This window comes from Canis lupus, chromosome 22 (assembly GCF_003254725.2).
Source record: "Canis lupus dingo isolate Sandy chromosome 22, ASM325472v2, whole genome shotgun sequence".
NCBI classification, from domain to species: Eukaryota; Metazoa; Chordata; class Mammalia; order Carnivora; family Canidae; genus Canis; species Canis lupus.
In genome coordinates, this window is record NC_064264.1 from 58,822,508 (window position 1) to 58,843,262 (window position 20,755).

The window sequence follows — 20,755 nt, forward strand, 5'->3', positions numbered from 1 at the left end:
AGAGCTCTCTGTATCCTTTGCTATGAGCCAAAGCTGCTCTAAAAATTAAAGTTTGTGTTTTGAATAAAAAGCTAGTTGCTGGAGCTGGACGTGCTCTCAGCAGATGATGTTGTGCTACCTGTTGTAGCTGACGGTGTTTGCGATAACGTGTTTTGTGCTTGCTTTTGCAGGGCGTGAAGAAGTTTGACGTGCCCTGTGGAGGCAGAGACTGCAGTGGAGGCTGCCAGTGCTACCCCGAGAAGGGAGGAAGGGTGAGTCACCGAGTCAGGGAAATGACTGTCTTCCTTAGCCTTCTGTTTAAGACAAAAGTGCCTTGAATCACCTGAGTGAGTCAACTGCATATCTTCCTGACAAATTTAATACAGACATGTCCCTCTGTATTGGAACAAACAATGATACAATGCAAAATTTGGTCAATTTATACCACTTTCTGAAATAGATTGAGAACAGTGTTAACTTTCTTACACATCTTTTCTCTTGATCATTGTTATGAAAAGATATGTATATATAATGCAACTGTGTCTTAGGCCTATGATTTTATACATAAACATCTATTCCGTAGAAATATTACATTAAAAAAAAAACATGGTTCTGTCTACCCCCCAGTGTAGACATTCAAACAAGAGGGCACAAGCATCCTGCCATAGAGAATCAGTCTCATACTCAAAAGTAGTCTACTTATCCCCTGAATGTCCTTTATATAGCAAATTTTATCAGGTAAGTCAGAGATAAAAGGTCATTCCACATCATTGCCAGGATACATGGCAGCGCCTGAATTATGGTCTGATACTGGGTTTAATATGTTCAAAGTGACTGGCCTTCCTGTTGCCATTTAAAGCTGACGTTTGGGTCTTGGCATTTCTGATTTTTAAAACGTATTATTTATATTTATCTGTTTAAGCCCGTTTTCTTGTGGGGAGCAGTATTTGTTTTATGACACAGAGTCTTTTGAGTCTTCATGCCTTGGGATCACCCTTCCCTGGGGGGACTCTTGCTGGACCAGGGCCAGGTTGGGAGAGGTAGTTGGGAGGTGTGGCCTGTATCCCCTGTCACTGCCAATTACAGCACCCCATTGGTGTTCTCAGCACATCCCACCACCCTGAATCCTGCCGTTGGTGTTTATAGACCCCATTCCCACCTCCCAGGAGGAGGACTCGTCTCAGTGGAGCTTGGCCTCTGCAGCCAGTGTTATGTGTTATGCCACACACTTTCTCCTACATGAGTTTCCTCCAGAAGCCAAATGAGTAAAATTTGTGACAAGGAACCCCTTTACAGTTGTGGTGGTCTGTGACTGACCAACCCTCCTCTCATGCCCAAGATCCTCACCGAGGAGTCTTCTCTCCAGGCACCCAAGGCTGCTCTCCCCACATGCTGTGTCCTCTCAGAGCTGTTGCTGTTGATGGAACAGTGGTCCCTCTGCTTGGAACAGGGAAGTTAGGCTTTAAGAATTGCTAATTGAAGGTTGTGCATCAGCATTTAAGAAGGATGGAGTATTTTTTCAAATATACAGAAGCCATTTGGTGAGATTTAAAATCCCCCTGGGTCCCTTGCTATATAGACTTTCCCAGCGATGCTTCTGGAGCAGGGATGACAATGCCTCACTGCAGAGCTCTCCCCTCCCTAAGCACTGGGCAGCCTGGCCTTATATGGGCATGAGGAAGACAAATTAGTGGTTTACAAATATCTGTGGGCCTCGCCTGGGTTGGAGAGAATTCAGCTCCAGAGAGATTCTGCATTCTTCTCCATGTGATCAGCCAAACAGAACCCAAACAGAGCACAAGTTTACTAGGTCTATTCTTTTTCACTTTTTTGTGATTGTTTAATGCAGAACCGATATGTTAACATTTCCCGTAATGGTTTCATATGAATTTTGTTCTTTAGGAAAAGTAGTTCATTCGGATTTTTTTTTTAATTCAAGGATAATTAATATACAGTGTTATGTTAGTTTTGGGTCAACAGTATAATGACTCAACAGTTGTGTACATTCCTCTGTGCTCATCAAGATAAGTGTGCACTCAATCCCCTTTATCTGTCTCATCCCTCCCCCCTCCCCCCCACCCTCCACCCCACCCCTCCCCCCCGCCCACTTATCTGGCAACCACCAGTTTGTTCTCTGTATTTAAGAGTCTGGCTTTTTGTTTATCTTTTTCTTTTTTGTTTGTTCGTTTGTTTTGCTTCTTAATTTCCACATATGAGTGAAGTCATATGTTATTTGTCTTTCTCTGTCTGACTTATCTCACTTAGCATTATATTTTATTTTAATATGTAATGCCATCTGCATAGCTATGTACTCTTAAAATGCTAGAGGTCTTCTCAGAGCAGTTATTAGGAGGGAGATTTCTAAAGATCCCTAGGTCATTCTAATTCAGTAAATTTGCATGGAGAGCTTTGTATTTCCCATCAGCCCTCATTAACAAAGTAGCCTAAGACCATTTCTCGACCTTGCTAGGTAAAGCAGATACTGGACGCCTTCCTGTAAATTTGGTTAACACAAGTAATCCAGAACCCCATGTGGGTTTGACTTGCCTCTAATTGTTCAGCCAGGTAATGATGACATTAAGCTGAGATGTGGCAGCTGTCTGAGTGGTTGGTTCAGGGACAGAGCCACACAGGGACTCAGGTGTGCCATTGGTTATCAGTCACCAAGATGACAGAAATGGTGATGGTAAGTGGTAAGAAAACCACTCCTGAGGAGAGAGAAACGACACCTTGGGGATATCTGTTGTTGGGACACTTGCGTCTACTTCATCAAAATGCTTATTGAGATATAGCTCCTTAAGCCTGGTATATGTACATTAAATATTTGTTAATTAACAAGTTTACCCAGATGTGTTTCTGTAGACAGCAGGGCTATTTCCGTCCTACTCTTGGATTGATATTTTTTAAAAGTAATGTAATGCATAAAAATAGCAGCTGGACAGATTCCGCCGTTAGAGAGCTGAGTGCATACTTCGTTCTTTCCCACAGCTGCCCCTGGGTCCCTTGCCATATATTTCCCCACGGTGCTTCTGAAGGGGGGATAACAATGCCTCACTGCAGAGCTCCCTGCTTCCCGAGCACTGGGCAGCCGGGCCTTATATGGACACGGGGTAGAGTTCACTCGCTCCTCACCATGGTGACAGCCAACAGCAGAAACCATGTTACTGGATAACTTTTGGACTCGCAGCAGAAATCACAAATGTACTATGGATTCTGATTCCAAAGGAATTCTCATGTTACAGAATGAACAAGCTCAGTGTAAAACGCATTCCCCCAGCCCTGAGTGGGAGGTGGAGGGTTGTTGCGGGGCGGGGGGGCACGGATTCTCACAGGCACAGCATCCAGCCTTTGGGGCGAGTGTTCCAACAGCCAGGACATGCAAGGCAGGAGCTGGGACCCGGCCGTCAGCACCCCTCTTACTCCCAGGTTAGAGCTGGAAGGTGCAAAGGAGGGAAGGAGGATGACACAGAGCCTGCTCCAATTTGGTCCAGAACAAAACTCAAGTTTTCAGACTTTTAGACGAGTTCTTTTCCCAGTGCCATCATCTTTTGTGCCTGCACTCTTCCTCCTCTAGAGGGGAGATCCTCCAGGGGCAGAGGGAAGGGCCACAGCCCAGACAAAAGGAGGTCTGGCCCTCTTTCCTCAAAGTTTTACTCCCTGGCCAGTTCTCCAACCTTTTCTTCAGTTGTTCAATGAATTAAACATAACTTTAGGAAATGAATTAATAGGGGGCACCTGGATGGCTCAGTAAGTTATGTTTCTGACTCTTGGTTTTGGCTCAGGTCATGCTCTCAGGGTCCTGGGATCCACCCCCACGTTGGGCTCCCAGCTCAGCAGCGAGTCTGCTTGGGATTCTCTCTGTCCCTCCTCCTCATGTGTACACTGCCTCTCTCTCTCTCTCTCTCTCTCTCTCTCTCTCAAATAGACAAGTAAAATATTTTTTTAAAAAAGAGAAAGAAATGGATGAATACTTGATTGCTATTTGAGGGTCTGCATTTAAAATAAACTATTGTGGGGGCACCCGGGTGGCTCCGTGGTTAAGCATCTGCCTTTGGCTCAGGTCATGATCCCATCTGCATCAGGGAGATGTGGTCCCCCACAGGGAATCTGCTTCTCCCTCTGCCTGTGTCTCTGCCTCTTTCTGTGTGTCTCTCATAGTAAATAAATCAAAAAAAAAAAAAAAAAGAGAGGGAGAGAGAGAGAGAGAAACTATTGTGTATATATTGGAATAATTAAAATTCATAAGTTCTAATTTACCAATATTCCACAGGGTGATAGGCACAAAGAAAGCCGGCTAACTGACTTCTTAGCTTTCTCCACAACTAACGGTCCTGTCATCCCCGGCACCAGACAGAGCCGTGTGGCCCTCTTACCTGTCTCTATTCATTTTACTCTTTCTTTATTTATATATTTAATATTTTTTCCTTCTTCTGTGGAAGTGACAGCCCATTGTATGGAAAGCATCAGAGTGCATTTCCATTACAGAACGACTGTGGAAGCAGAGTGATACGCCAAGTGACACAAAGATGAATAGTATGGAAGACTATAAGGAGGGCGTGCAAGGCACCTGGTTCAACAAATAAAGACACCTTTGTCTTTGCTCATTAACTTACCTAAAAGGTCATGAAATTCTCAGGTTTTTCCAACTGAGGTCAGTTTTAATTCATTATTTCAGTTCCCTGAGCAGATTCACATTCCCCCAATCCTTTGGCTTTTCACTGTAGACTCAGAACAAATAGGTTATTCCAACTTTTTAATGGTATCAACGTTCACAGGGCACCCGTTTCCCTGGGCAGTCAGGTATTTTAGAAATTGATAAATACTAGACACTACTTAAATCCAAATTGTTGGGAATTATTGAGATGGTCAGGCTACAGTGGGAGAAAGGGAACCCACAGCTTCGGCTGGTTCCCAGAGCTCTATCCTCAGCCCGTACGTCAGTGAATGGGCATCTCCCCCATCACTCAGTGCTCAGCCACCCACGCTTGCCCACCGTGGCCCTGACAGCACCAGACACAGGACCAAAGACAAGCACCTCACGTGTGCAGAGGCCACAGCCCATGACAAGCTGTGTGTAGCTGTTGTGTTCTTTCATGCAGCTAACAGTTTCCCACAGTCTGTGGGTCCCTGGACTTGAGTCAAAGTATGAGTAAATAATTCTTAACCTCACAAGATTCCTTAAATTCAACAACGTAAATCAAAGTGAAAGAAACCAGAGAGACGCTGAGTGAAAAGGGAAGCAGAGAAGAGTGGACAGAGGACTCTCAGAGGTGGGTGGAGGCAGGTGAATGGGCATGCAGAGAGATTCATCATCTTTGGCACTTGCTGTCAGCTCAGAAGGGCAGTGCCCAAGAGATGAAAGAAAGAAGCTGAGGCCTGTGTCACAGAAAGGGATAGAGGGGCCCAGAAGAGCTAGGAACACTCGCAGTTGTCAAGATCACTCTACAGTGAGAGTGGGGAGCCTGATGAGTGTCTTGTTTTGGTGATCATTCCACTGGGGTCTAGTTCTAATCAAAGAAAATGCCGTGAAACTTACACACAGCCATAGTTAGCGACTAGAATTTGAAAACAAATTTATTTGACTCATGCTGATTATACATCTACCACGTGTTAGCTCCCATCTCAGCATCAGGAGTACAGAAGTAAAAAAAGCAGTCAATATCCCTAATCTTTTAGAGCTTTCTAGCCCTGTGCTCTCCAAAAGAATTTACCACAAAGATGGAAATGTTCCATATCTATGCTGTCCATCAGAACTACTTGAGCATTTGAAATGTCATTAGTGAAATTTTAAATTTTACTTAATTTTAGTTAACAAAAAATCCAATTAAATAGCCCTGTGGCTACCATATTGAAGATCACAGTTCTAGCGAGTGTAAGGGTGGAGAGTAGGAGATAAGGAGCTCATCATCAATCTGTAAGAATGTTCTGGATACCAAACCCTAGACAAAAATAAAGCACAATATAAAGTCAGGACTTTGTGAAAGTAAGACCTGATTTTGCAACCTGCTGGCTTATATCTTTACAAAAAAGGATGTTATCTCAAAAATATAGAGAGACCCAGGAGCAGGGCACATTGGACATGGTATCTATGCCAAATGTGATTCATCACACCTTCCACGTTGCCCACAGCCTCTTGGGGAAATTTGCATTTTCAACATGAGCTCTGATCAGGGCCTCTCCTGGAAACTCCTTGTCTAGTTGCTTTGGTGCAGGAGACCTTTGGTCATCCAGGCCTCAGCTTTGGAACAGCAAGCTATTCTCACTCTCTTTCTAGCAAGATCAAGTAAGCATTTTCTTAAAGCAAGGCTTTCAGGACAGTGTTGTAGAAATGCATTAATGGCGCAGCTGGAGAAGAGAGAAATAATGCAGAAGCTCTGGCCCACTCTCCACTCTCGCCAGCCCAGTATGGTAATCGTTTCATTTCAGAAGGACCATCATGACAGTAGTGAGGACTTGATAGAAAACGGGCCAAGTTGGAGCTCATCCAAATGGAAGAATACATGATTAAAATCCTAAAAAGACAAAATTATAATACTGCCTCACTGAATGGACTCAAAGAACATCATTCTGGAGAGAATCTGATGGTTAAAGTCAATGCTTAGAAAATGTGTTTTCATTGCCATTAAAATCACCGTGTTCTTTACCCCCCAGGACAAACTACCCTGGGTTGTTTCCTACCAGTGAAACACGTGCTTAAATAATAAGAGCCATGAAAGTCACTGGTGAAAATAAATCATAGTGGTTGTGGCCTAGCATTTATCAGCCTCCACAGAACGGCCCATGACACAGCTGCTGAGGGCAAGCAGCTATTTGACAAATAATGCAGTTAGCAGAGAACATGTTTCCAACGGGAACAGTGTTCACGGACAAGGAATGAAGCATTGGCACATTGGCTGTCTTAGTACCTGAGTGCAGAGGAAGAATTTTAAATGTTTTCCTATTTGATTTATCCGTTTCTACCTCTTCTCATGAACACTACACACAAACACACCCAAACAGTTGCTTTGGCAGCCTGCACCACATTCCTTCATAATGAAGAAATCCTTCCTCTTGATTCCAGGTGTTGCTAATGGAAGATGGTTGCTTTGGTGCTGCAGACACCCTCAATCTTTCTCGAAGTGTCTGTTACTCTGGAAATACTGGGTGGATGGGGATAGGGCACCCACTATCTCGTTCTGAGAGAACCATGCATCCAAACATTCCCCTCAAAATTTACACCAAAAACAGACTAGGCGTAGAGTAGACATTGACAGAGCTCAAGCAGAAGAGTGAGCCACGTTGGGAGAAAAAGCTTTTTATTTGTACTGAGGCAGATCTGTGCCCCCAAGCCCTTGACCATAAATTGTGACCAGATTGTTGCTGGGGGTGGGGGGGTGGAGGGGGCGAGGGAGGACCGAGCCATTGGTGAGAGTATAGTTTTCACAGAAGCACAAAATTGGCCCTGTGAGGCCAGCTGGCCAGTCAGAGTGGGTGGAGGAGCCCCCGGGAGCTCTCCATGTATTCTGGGTGGTGGCCTGTGCCAGCAGAACCTCAGGGACACAGGCCATCCACGCCAGCCTCTGGCCCTGAGGGTGGTGCCAAATGATTAAGTGGGCTCTGGTACAGAGCTGACAGTTGTAGGGAAATGGCCTTTCATGGCTTTATGGAAAATAGAATGTCAGTCCATGGCCAGGATAATGGTGATAGCAATGATTTCATGTCTTGATTGAAAATCTCAACACCAACTCTAGTAGACTGCTAATAAAGCCGGGAAAGAGAGGTGAACATTTCTACTGTTCTCCAAACCAAACCAAATCTCTGCCTTTAGAAATCCTCCGTTTTTCCTACCTCTTGATGGAATGTTTTGACAAGTATAGCATTAAAGCTTTTCCTCTTTCTGTTACAGAAAGAACACCAGTCTTCAAAGACCTTTGTTTGTTTTATTCACTTCCAATTCATTCTTAGTAAACAATTGCAGGATTTCTAAAAAGACCAGAGCAAGGTTGTTACTAAACATGATACACTTTCTAAAAGCGACTCTGAAAATAGAAATGTTTGCTCTGAGTTCATCTTCTCTCACACTTGGGAAGAGAGTGTCTCAAACAGGTGGGTCTGCCTATGGATCACGTGGGAGTACCCCACCTGCCCGTGCAGCTCATCTCAAAGCGCTTCCAAGGTGGGCAGTCTTAAAAAGGGCCGGATGCACTTGCGTCTGCCTCCTCTTCCATCAGACTGCTTCCATCATAAAGAGAAAACCAGTAGATTGTGTGGCAAAGTCTTGAGATAGTTGAAAATCCAGAGATAGTAACTAGAGAAAAGTGGCAGAAATGACCAGACCAACTGTGTGCACACGTTTTCCTTGCCGAGGGGCCTTTTGAACTTGCCACCTTAGTTAACACATCCTGGGGATACCTTGAGAAGAAGGGCGTCAGTGTTCTCTCATCTCTGTTTTATGCTCTTTCCCCCTTAAGTTGGAGGGAGCCTCCCTTGCCCTTAATAGTCACAGACAGAGGTGCTACATACATCACTGGCATATGTAGAATGAGCATAAAACAAATTTATTTCTAACTGCTTTAGGCATTTCAAAATTTTCTTAAGAAGCTGCCTGACCTGAGATCCTGAGCAGCCTGTGATTCTGAGCCTTCAGGCATCCCATCCAAACTAGTCCATTGTGGTGTAGACAACTAAATCATTCAAGCCGTCCGATGTCTGACTCATATGGGAAGTACAAAGGAGGCCTTCAAAAGGGCATATGTCCCCACAGATGGGAAAGGTCAAAACATCCCTGTCGTTTCCCTCCGTGTCCAGCCTAAAAGTTTGAATACTAGAATAATGGGAGTAGGAACCGCCATCTGAGTAACCCAATACAGACCATATGTTGATGACCATTTCCTTCTGAGCTACAGTGAGGATCTTAAAGATCCCACCACCAGAGCAAAAGTTTTTGTATCCTAAACATGGCTGGGATGGGTAACTCTGAAAGGACTGGAATCAGAAGTAGGGGGGTGGATAGGCAAAACAGTGGAAATGAAATGGAAGTCATTAATCCTGGGTAAATAATATCTTTGGCCTCACACTCATCAGCCGCCTTGTCAGCATTGGTGTTTTTTATTAAATCGCTGTCTTTGTGAGGCACTATAACTATTTTTCAAACTTAAAGTCTGTTTTAAATAAAGACACAGAAGGACGAATGAGTTCTATGGTGAGCTTGGGCTCTGTAATAAAAATTAAAGTGCTGGCACGTTTTAGCCCTGCATGGTAGTAATTATATATATTTTTTAAATAAACTTCAAGTGGCAGTAATGACGTTTTTAAAGCCTTGTGAAGATAATGGTCATATTTCAAAAGAACCCTAATGTCCAGATCAGTTGGTACATTTGTGCCCATGTTTAGCATCTGTCAACAAAACTAGCATTTCTCAGATTTGGTTGAAGACAGATCCAGGGCCTCTCAGGATGCCCAAGTCTGCAACGGGATGGGACAAAATTGACAGAATTCTGTAATTATCTGGGAAGGAGTTCTCTTCTGTTTACGTTGCTTTTAACATCCTGCTCTCCAGCCTGGGCCAGAGAAGGGGCAGATCTCATGCCCCAGCAGCCAGCAGGAAGGAAGACTGAAAGGGAGCCCAGACAGTTCAAGCAGAACCCTGAAACATGAGGCCAGGCTTCCTGCATTTGGAGGCCTCGGGGTGAATTCCTCCTCCTGTAGCACCTGATATTTTACAAATATTTGTGTTTCTCTCCATAGAATAGTGGAGTATGGATCTAGTACATTGACAAGTCTTTCCCATGTCTCACCCAGGAAGAAGGAAAGAAGACACAAGACTGGCAAGAGTCTTTTCTGTTCTTGGAGGGCTTTCCCAGTAAAATAGACAAAACTCAGGACTGATTTTTGGATGTCCAGAGTAAGATTCACCTTCAAAACTCCACTAATGAAAAGTGTAGTATATTATTACAGAAGAAAATAATCTAACTCCTAACTAAACGTTGAACCAAAAAAGGTCAGCTCTCCCTCAGAATCAGAATTTTCCTCTGAGACTTACAGATAACGCTGAGGCCCACTTAAAATTTCAAGACAGTAAGATTCATTCCACAGGCTTCACTTAAAAGAAACCCAGCGGTAAACATGCCATTGACAAGAATTTAAATAAGCCTAGTTGAGCCCCTAGGATATTCCTTTCTGCTCCCCTTATCAGCTTCACATTTTTCTTAGAATTGAGTTCTCCTTTATTTTTTTTAAGATTTTATCTATTCGTGAGAGACACACAGAGAGAGGCAGAGACATATGCAGAGGGAGAAGCATGCTCCCTGTGGGTATGCCTGGTGCAGGACTCGATCCCAGGATCCCGGGATCACAACTTGAACCAAAGGCAGATGTTCAACCACTGAGCCACCCAGGTTCCCCTTGATTTCTTCTTTAGCTGATGTTTTTATGAGCTTACTTCACCTTGAAAGAGTGTATTTTGAAAGCAAGCCAGGGCAGTGACATCCGCTTGTTTCTCAAATGTTCTATAGGAGGTAAACTAAAGAATGTCCTGGAAATGTAGAAGTAGCCTCCATAAGTCACAGAAGAAAGTTCTATCAGCACCGTAAGTGTATTACATGTAAATGGTCATTTTTTAAACAGTCAAACTAGAAGCAAGGAGAAATAGGATGAGCTAAATTATGGCATGAGGTTGTTTAATTTGGAATCCAAGAAGGCTAAGGTAACACATGTAGCTACAGTATAGCTGTATGGATAGCTTCACATGAGTGTTAGCCATCATCAGGCCACTAAAATTTGTCCCATCAAAGAGAGCACTGTTGGACACTACTGACAGGTGTTTTGTCGACCAGAACCGCCACCACAGCACACGAGAGATGGCCCCACACCACAGCACATGCCGTGGCTGCTCTCACCAGAGCTCTCAAGGAAACTGCCCACTGGGAAAAGCTCAGCTTTGACACATGCCTGCTTCCTGCAGGAAGGAGCCCTGCCCCATTGCACCCACCAGTACACACGAGCATGGATGCCCTAGATGTTGGTGCTCACATGCCACCCTGGCCCAAGTCCCTCCACCCCCAGTGAGCTTTTCCTTCACTCATTCCTCTGCCAGCCCTCAATTAAAGCTCCTTCTCCACATTTACTGATCTCATCAATTTAAAATTTAGGAGCACACACAATCTCCTAACCTTTTGCATATTAAACTATCATATGTTGCTTTAACTGGGCTGCTGACTTCCTGACCCATCACTCGTATGAAGACTGTCACCTTATCTTCATCACCTTCTTCTGAGTTTCACCCTTTCCTCCTTCAGTCCTGGTCAACTTAGCTTTCTAACAGCTGCTTGACCAGCATGGAGTGCACGGAGCTGTTTCCTCCCTGGATCTGGATTCTATGCTTCTGAATCCTATCATAAAATCCTGCCACCCCTTTTCTACTAAACACACTATTGCATTGGCTCATGTGGGATGTACTTCCACCCAAAAATCCATTTTTTTCAGTATGTTTTTTGTTGTATTCCTTTCTAGTTTTGTTTTTTGACTATTGGTCTTCCGTGCATACATTTAATTTTTGAACCCCAATTCAGTAGTTTACTTTGATTGCTGTGAGGTTGCTGAAAGATGTAGCCAGTGTTTCTGATCTGCAGATGGGGGACATGTGGGTGTTCTTCTGCCCTGAGTCTCTCTCTCTCTCTCTCTCTCTCTCTCTCTTGCTTGTCCAGTACTGAGCTAATTCAAACACAGACATTCCATGAAAATGGCTAGTAACCAAAAAGGAGATTTCTAAATGTTAATTGCCACTGGTATTTTTAGGACTTTATTTTGAGGATAGCATTGATGAAAAGGGGTATGTGGACATCTGCATACCCTTGAGTAGAATAATCAGAATAAGGAAGTAAACAAAAAGAACTTTGTGGATGAAAACGAACTCCTTAATTCCAGAAGATTTAAAAGACTTCTTTAGTAGAAGGAAATAAAATCTAACAAAATGAATGCCCTTCAAAAATGTCAATTATCTGGGAAGGAAAGATGAGTAATGGAAATCTCATGTTGATCAGAAAGATGAATAGATGAGTCCCATGAAACTGGCATTGACAGAGGCTTAGAGCCCTGGACTGCCATCCCACATCCCATCTCGGCAGTTCCGGGAGTGGTCTGAGAAAGTTTCCCAGATAAGATCATTCTTCTTAGAATTAAGATATATAAGATACAATAAATAACCTCAGGATTTTGAAATGTGTGATATACATATACATATGTATATTAATGGATTTTCATTTTGTGTATTTTAGGTGCATTAAATATTATATCTTTTATGTGAGTGTGTTTCCAGGAGAATTGCACTTTGCTGTCATAGAAAACACTTTATCACATGCCCAACATGGGATTTTAGTTATTTTTAGCATTTAATCTTACCTTAGAAATTAAAATGAAGCCTCATGTGTATTTTGAATGTCCTAAAACTTTATTAGAATACACTAGTGCCTTTTTACATTTGTCAAGTCTTTATAGCAAATCTAGTCCAGATATTTCTAAACACTTTGCACAAGAATCGATTAGACACATCAGGTGTTCTACATCTACTTCTTCTTTGGGCATGAATATCCCCCATTCTTTAGGAAATGTGAGGAGGTGTCACTGTCATAGGAGAGAACTCTAGAATCAAACTTTTCTCCCCTGATCTGATGTTGGCTATTCCAGGAATTCAGTGTCCTTCTCATTTCCACCCATATGCCCCAGTGATCTCTATATTCTGCTGGCCTTGCGTCAACAGGAACTCCCAGAATAAACCAGCAGGGAGTTGGCTTGCAGATAGGAAGGGAGGCAGGGGCTGCAGGCACCCGCCAGGACCACATTCCTACCCCGAGTAGCTGGGGGAATTCCCTCACCTTTGCTTTGTTTCTAGACGAGGATGCTACATCCCACGCTGGGAGTTTCCAAATGTCCTTACTGTATTTCACGGAAATTTAGAACATGAAAGAAACACATAGAGTTGGATCTTTCAAGAAGTTGTTGACAACGGTAACATTGATTTCCCTGAGCCAGACACCCTGGGGCCCCACGGAGCACCAGGGAGGTGGTTCCTTTGGAAGCAGGGTCACAGGTCCTTACACGGGGCGGGGTCACACACAAAGAAAAACACTTTCCCAAAACCGCTCAACAGACTTTTTTGTCCTAGAAAAAAATGGCATTTTTGTCTCTGAAGTCCAAATCAAACTGACCCATTTTCTCTCCCTGTGACTTGTAAGCTATTTCAGAATCTGTGAGTCTCCTTCCAACAGGTCAGGGCGAAGAAGGGATAGGTGCCATTCCATGCAGTTCGCTGGTGGGGAATTTACCACGTTATCGTTTCAATCAAGGTCATCATTGTTACGCTGTTGTTTCAAATTCAGAGGCATCTTACTGTTTGGATAGAACTGTGATTCATTCTTAACAGGAGCTATTTCTGGAAGGCAAGTAAGGTTTTTTTTCCATCTATATTGATCTCTTGTCTTCTTGCCACTAGAGAAACCTGGAAAGACAAAATTTCCTATTTAAACTGTGGTGTTTCTTGCACTGATGTTTTCCTGAAGTGCTTTAAATCCCATCTTGTGGTCACTATAGCAAAGCGTATATAATTTTAAAACCTTCGTATGAAATAATCATTAGTATCTTGTTCCATTTTTTAAACATAGCAGGTGTTTCCTATGCCTTCCTGGCAGGTTTTGTTTGTCTTTTGTTTATGAAAGTCTAAATTTCCCATTGTCTGGGGTGTGCACAATGCCTGTTATGGAAGATTATTGTTCTGGTTCACATGGTTTTATTGCCAAAATTTGGTGTCGGCTCTGTTGTATGTTGGCCACTATGGAACCATCTACCCCATTTTTGAATAACCATATGGTTTAGTGACTAAACATTTATTTTTGGACACATAGTATTTCTCAGAGGTGGGATGTCCACTACCTGTTTTTCTAATTAATAAAAAATCATAATGATCTAACTGTAGGTTCTTCCTACCAATGCTCTTACTCATCTGGGGGACGTATTCTGCTTCAGTAGCTCACTTGGGCTACAGACTACCCAGATGGATTCAGGATTCCTCTCACACATGCTGCCCACCCAACACCAATATGTTGCAAAAGCATCTTGTCAGTGGGAAAATGTTCCACACGTGGTAGCCTTCTTGACCTTCTTTGATGTTTAATCAGACTTTTGGTAGCTAGTACATTTTCAAGAACACATTTTATCTTACCTTCATGGAGTGTCCATTGTAAAGGGTTCCAGGTAATAATATATTAGACTTCTTTGCTTTAAAAGAGTAAGAATCAAAAAGGCTCGTAGAACACTCCTCCCGTGGGATCAGCTTATAACAGATTTGAGGCAGCTATTTCAGTCAAAGCACTATACTAAGAAATTCTGTAACGTGTAGGATTTAAACAAAAGGCTTCAGTCCTATTTCTGTGTGTGTTTTTTTATACCCTGAGGGTGTTTCCCATGCTGAGGAACATGTCTTCCGATAGAGCCATGGCTCACAGATACTGGGCTGAGCACACAGGACAGAAATACGCCAGTAGCAAAGCTTGAGGACTCTGGGAATCTGGGATACCCTTGAAATTCTATCTAACTGCTGAATTTTGTATGAAAGTCTGTCATGTCTTAATACCACCATCTTTGAGCATCTGTTAAATTGACTTCGTCCTATCTCTGTGAATTTTTTTACTACTTCTTAACTGTAAGTTGATGAGACACCTGCTAAGGTAAGCATCTATTCTATTTTTACTCTTTTCTCGGATTCTGCACCTCTTCAAGGAGATAGCGTAGTATTTAACAGTCATAGTTAGATTTTGTGTGTCTACAGCATAGACTAAGAAACCTGGAATAACTCCTCAAATTATCCAGCTTGAGAATTTTCAACTGAGCCAAAGCCTTATTAATAAAATAGTTGTATCATGTTCCATCTTAGCCCTTACTGTGAATTAAAGGGAAACAGAAGATGATGCCCAGCTGGGTCACCGTGCACCATGATGGTGCCCAGCACTTCCTAGTGGTGAACCACTATGGGCAAGGTGCTTGCCAGTGCTTTGCATTCATTAATTCTCAGTCCTCACAAGAACCTGTGATGTGGCCCCTGGTGTACACTGAGGAAATCACAACGAGAAGAAGAAAGTGTTTCCAAACTTACATTATTGACACTGATGAAATCAAATCAGACCCTGGCCCCAGAGCCCACACTCTTGACTTCTCCTTCAGGGCCCCCTTTAAAATCTGACTATGATGTTGCACATTTGAAACTCCATTGTTCCTAATTTTTTTTCTTTCTCAACTCCTAATTTCTGCATCAGCGATTTCTTTTTCTAAACAAAACCACTAAGCCAGAGAAGAAACAAAGATATATAAAGCCAAAATTTTGTAAATTAAAAATCCATCCTTTCCCCATCTGCTTGTATTTATCCTCTCTCTCTTCTCCTCTGGAGGCAGCTCTGTTCCATGAATTGGCAGATCTCCTATTTGAAAACCAGAAGGCTCTCCAAATATGGCAAAGGTTCTCCTCATTTCACTCAACACCAACTGCTCTGCTCCCCCTCAGCTCCACCTTCCTACTCATCTGTGTCCTCATCACTTGACCCCTGTAACCTTGTCCTGATTGTACCTCCAGAGTTTCATTAAATGCATGCTTTTCTGCCCTCTTCAGAAGCATTTCCGAAGAACCCCCTGAATAGACTGGACAAGACATTCTTGGTATATTAAGGGGTGATAGAGTAGCTCTGGCAATAAACCTCCTCAGAGGCTTGTTCAGTCCCAGAACTAATTCTTATAACCCCTGGTGTCAATCCCCATTCTTTCTAAGGCCCTTTCACTTTAGAACCTACCTACTCACAAGGGAAATATGGAAGACATCCCACAGTACAATAAATGTGGTGTCGATGAGCTGCGGAATTCATTCTAAGATGTAATGTGGTCTTGATCTGTGGGAGTAAGAGCTGCAGGTAAAAATCTTCACTTTGGAGTGAAGCTCTTTGGATTCCAGCTCTACCACTTGTGTCTATCACATATGTTCCTTGACCTTCAGTTTCTTCCTCTGTGAAATAGGGTAGTAGTGCATATCTGAAGTAGAGCCAGTGAGGTAATATTCTTAAATGCCTGGTTCAGTGTCTGGCATGCTCTTGGTGTTCAACAAAAGGTGGATATTATCATGGGCGTGTTATTTTTCCCTGAAGCTTCCACAGCTGGCATCCTCATTATCACATAAAATGTAAGTCAGCCTGACGTTTCGGAGGGTGTCTGGGTTTATGGGTGAACATCCCTACAGTTAAGAATGTGCCATCAGGAAAGTGGGACTGGTGATGCTACTGAAATTATGTGACCATAGGAGGTTTTTCAAAATAAGCATGGGGGTACCTCTTCAGAGAATCACTGACACACAGACACCTTTTTCTGCTTTGATATGGAGAGATTCATGAAGTTTAGCTAATAACCTTGGTGAAACAATACTAAAAATTCAAGTAAGAGAAAAACATTTTCAAGAAGTAAAATCATCTGAACACAAGCTTCATAAAAATTAGCCTAATTTATAACTGTTGGTTTTATTCAGACATAATTTAAACATACTGCAATGTATTTTGACAAAGCTTTCCTTTGCAGAACTTTTTTTGGTTGAAAAAATATGTATTGTCAAAATGCTTTTCTTGTTAGCCGTCAAAACCCAGACTGGAATAGAGAAGGGTTTGCTCTACAAAAGAACAAACAGGGCTTGTGGGAGCCCGTCAGAGGCCTAAGCACACAAGAACGTTCAACTGCTGTCACATTTTAGATGACTCTGGCAGAGGGGATGGCCCAGGTGTCTGGAATCAAACTATAGTATGAAATAGAGTATTTCAACAGGCCCCATCAGGCCTCTGCTTCTTGGAAATAGTGTTTTCTGTTTTCTCTAAGAAAGATGCGTGCGTCTTTAATTTTACCTCCGTTTATACTGGCTTTTACTCTTGTAAGGATAAGTATCAGAGATTTACTCATCAGAGTTTCCAAGTAAAACCTAGACATAGGGAAATATAGCAAAGAGGGAAAAAGTATTGTCCAAAGGAAAATAGATATGGACCAAATTCTGAAACTTTGGGGTATAGAAAGGACCTCATCTCACTACAAAAGGTCATCCACGAGTGAGGAAACACAGGGCCCTCGTCGTCTAGAGAGCTGGCACCCCTGGGGCTCCTGCACCCCAGGAGCTTCCCCAGAGAGAACAAGATTGTAGAATCACGACAAATCAGGCAGGCTTTCAGAGGTGATTTAAAGAGATGAGAGGAAGTAATAATTGAAGCCAACTGATCACAAGAAATCAGTAAAATCTGTTTTACAAGGCAATCGTTGATGCAGATTCCATCTGTGACAAAATTCATATTAAAAGCTGCCCCATGGGATGTCTGGGTGGCTTAGTGGTTGGGCATCTGCCTTTGGCTCAGGTCGTCATTCTGGGGTCCTGGGATAGAGTTCCACATCAGGCTCCTCACGAGGACCCTGCTTCTCCCTCTGCCTGTGTCTCTGCCTCTCTCTGTGCGTCTCATGAATAAATAAATAAAATCTTAAAAAAAAAAAAAACAAACTCAGTAGGTACTTTCTGAGTGCAGTGTTCTCTCCAGACAGACTTTGGATGCTATTCAGGAGGCAAAAACTCTCGCTGAAAGACTAGGAAAAATATTTCTGATCAGATCTACCCTGTCCTTAGGCAAGTAATTTAATCCTCTGGCACCTTTCCTTGTCCCCAACATGGTGACAAGAGTGCCTGTCTCACACGACCACAGTGGAGAGCCATGTGTCCATATCAGTAGGATAAAATCACGAGTGACAGTTGATGCATGTCCCTGTGTCCCAGGGAGGACTTTCCTGATTGGCTCCCCAAAGCTTGTGGGGGAGATCATGGAACTGGCAGCAGCAAGCCCATTTGTGCCTGGCGGTGATTCAGACGAGCTCACCTGTTCCACAGGCACAGTGGGGACCCTCCTTGTGATCTTGCGTGGCTGCCTCCAGGCTTCCCAACCAGGGCAGTTTTGCCCTGCCCTGGGGGACACCAGGCAAAGTCTGGAGACACTTTTGGTTGTCATAACCAGTTGTCATAACTAGGGACACCAGTACCTAGGGGCCAGAGGCTGGAGATACCGGAAGCACTCTGCCACGCTGGGTGGCCCATGGAGGTTCCTCAAAGAGTTAAAAATAGAACTACCCTATGACCCAGCAACTGCACTACCAGGGATTTACCCCAAAGATACAGATGCAGTGAAAAGCCAAGACACCTGCACCCCAATGTTTATAGCGGCAATGTCCAAAATAGCCAAACTATGGAAGGAGCCTCGGTGTCCATCGAAAGATGAATGGATAAAGAAGCTGTGGTCTATGTATACAATGGAATATTACTCAGCCATTAGAAATGACAAATACCCACCATTTGCTTCAACGTGGATGGAACTGCAGGGTATTATGCTGAGTGAAGTAAGTCAGTCGGAGAAGGACAAACATTATATGGTTTCACTCATACGGGGGAGTATAAGATAAGAAATAGTGAAATGGATTATAGGGGAAAGGAGGGAAAATGAGTGGAAAAAATTAGAGGGTGACAAAACATGAGAGACTCCTAACTCTGGGAAACGAACAAGGGGAGGTGGGCAGGGGGACAGGCACTGGGGAGGGCACTTGACAGGATGAGCACTGGGTATTACACTATATGTTGGCAAATCAAACTCCAATAAAAAATATACAAAAAAAAAAAAAGAATGTGGCCCGAGCACACTGTGGTGGAGCCCGGAGGAGAGAAGCATATGCATTCACTGGAGTAGCTCAGGAAAGCCCCTGCAGAATTCCTCTGGCGACCTTCCTGTCTTGCTACTCATTTCTGTGCTTCTTTCAGCAAATGTTTGAATTCCTGCTGTGTGCCAGGCGCCAGGCCAGGAGGTGAAGAACCAGGCAGGGTGAGGGACACAGGTGGGCTTGCAGACTTCCCACTGCAACAGCAGCTGCACGATGCCGCCCTCCTGATGCGCCCCCAGATCCAGGTCTGGAGGGGCCAGGGACCCCAGAGCCAGGGCATTTTCAAATGCTGGTGCCTACATGCATGATGAGGGACACCTGGTTTTGTTTCTCAGCATCATTTCTCACGTCTAGAACGGTGGTGCTGGAGGCAAATGTGCAGGGTGCGGACCCGGTGTGCTTGCTCCAGGGTCAGAGGTCCTGGTTATGCAGGAGATGTGGCACTGCATTTGCTGGAAGGAATGAGTTGCATATTAACCTTGTCTGCCTGCAGGAGCCTGGTGTCCATCTGCTCATCCCCCTGTGCTCCTCCTCCCCCTTCCCTGGCCTCAGTGGCACTCCTCCCTTGTCACCCTGCTTCCCTCTGTGCCCCAAATGAGCCCTGAGCAGGCCAGCCCTCCTGTCATCCAGTTTGGAAAATATACATGGCCCTAAGCCTGCAGGAGATGGCAGGTGGGAAGGGGGTGGAATCTGCATTCAGTAAGAGCTTATTAACGTGATGAGCTTCTTAAAAGGCAGATTTTGAAAGGAATCTTCCAGGGCATTTTGACGGTTGAGGGAAAGCAGTTAATTCTTATTACTTAGGTCTTTTGTTTTTGCAACAGCTTGGAGATCCTGTGTTAGTATCATTCCTTAGTTCACAGAGATCTAGAGACTTCTCTGCCTTTGCGCAACCCACAGTGATTATAGTTTCTTGTCTATACAGCTTTAAGATGTTTTTTAAGATTTTATTTAATTATTCATGAGAGACACAAAGAGAGAAGCAAAGACATAGGCAGAGGGAGAAGCAGGCTCCCTCCGGGGAGCCTGATGCAGGACTCAATCCCAGGACCCGGGCCGAAGGCAGACACTCAACCACTGAACCACCCAGGTGCCCCTAAGATTTCTTATTAAATATTAATTTTTTTAATGTCAGTATGCCCATGTTTGCACAGGTGCTAACTCATCGGATTCTCGCACTACCTTAGAGGGAAGACCATCACCCGCACCTCCCCACGCACACACATGGGCAGAATGTAATTTCAGAATGTAGGGATAGTTACCAGGACTTCTGGTGCCCCCTCCCTTGAGGTGCCCACACCTGCAGAACCAAAGCCCAATCCCAGCCTTGCTCACATAGATATCTGAATAATCATGGATTCTTTAGAGAAACTAAGTACTGTTTAAAATGAAAATGCCATCGTTCCTAAGGGGAAATAAACAATGGTTAAGCCAATTCATCAAGGGCGATGAGCTGTCGACTCTTATCACGTATCTTACTGGCCAGCAAGTCCTTGGAACGAGTGATCCCACCCACAACTGAACACGATTGCACCGAACACCTGCTAGGGCTCGGTTTCAAGGACAGGTCAGAAAATGGGTCTGTTAATCAAGTACTTCTTAATCCACTTGGGATTTGCATCCAGGAATCCACTGTTTGTCCAAAGGTCAGATCTTGGACCCGGCTTGGGCTGGAATCTATGTCAACCATCATCAGCTGTGAGATGCAGGCAGGTGTGTACCTTCCAGGGCCCTGGCATGCCCATTGGTAGAACAGAGATAATAGTAGGCACCCAGAAGAGTATGGGGGATAAATGGGGTGAGGTGTGTGATCCACAGAGCCAAGGGCCAGCACATCATCATCAACTTACCAAACAATTTTTTTTCAAGGAGGTCAAAAATAGTTGCACATTTTTCCTATTTAAAATGTACACTTTGAATAACAAATGATCTGCAGATAATTTTTTAAAGATTCATACTCAGTTCAATGGTAATAGATTTCTGTTTATGCTAACCCCAAAAGACAGGGTTCAGAATAGGAGTTGAGTGGCAGCTTCAC

At 43.7% G+C, this 20,755-nt stretch overlaps 1 protein-coding gene across 4 annotated transcripts in view; it reads left to right on the plus strand.

Moving 5' to 3' along the window:
• Window positions 1-20,755, plus strand: part of COL4A2 (collagen type IV alpha 2 chain) — a 538,879-nt gene that overhangs the window by 415,796 nt on the left and 102,328 nt on the right. For 3 of the 4 annotated variants that reach the window (XM_049099366.1, XM_049099365.1, XM_049099364.1), the window contains exon 4: window positions 171-251. The exons of the other annotated variant lie outside the window; for it this stretch is intronic. In XM_049099366.1, coding sequence (XP_048955323.1) covers window positions 171-251 — 81 coding nt within the window. The remainder of the gene's footprint in view (window positions 1-170; window positions 252-20,755) is intronic. 4 annotated transcript variants of the gene reach the window in all.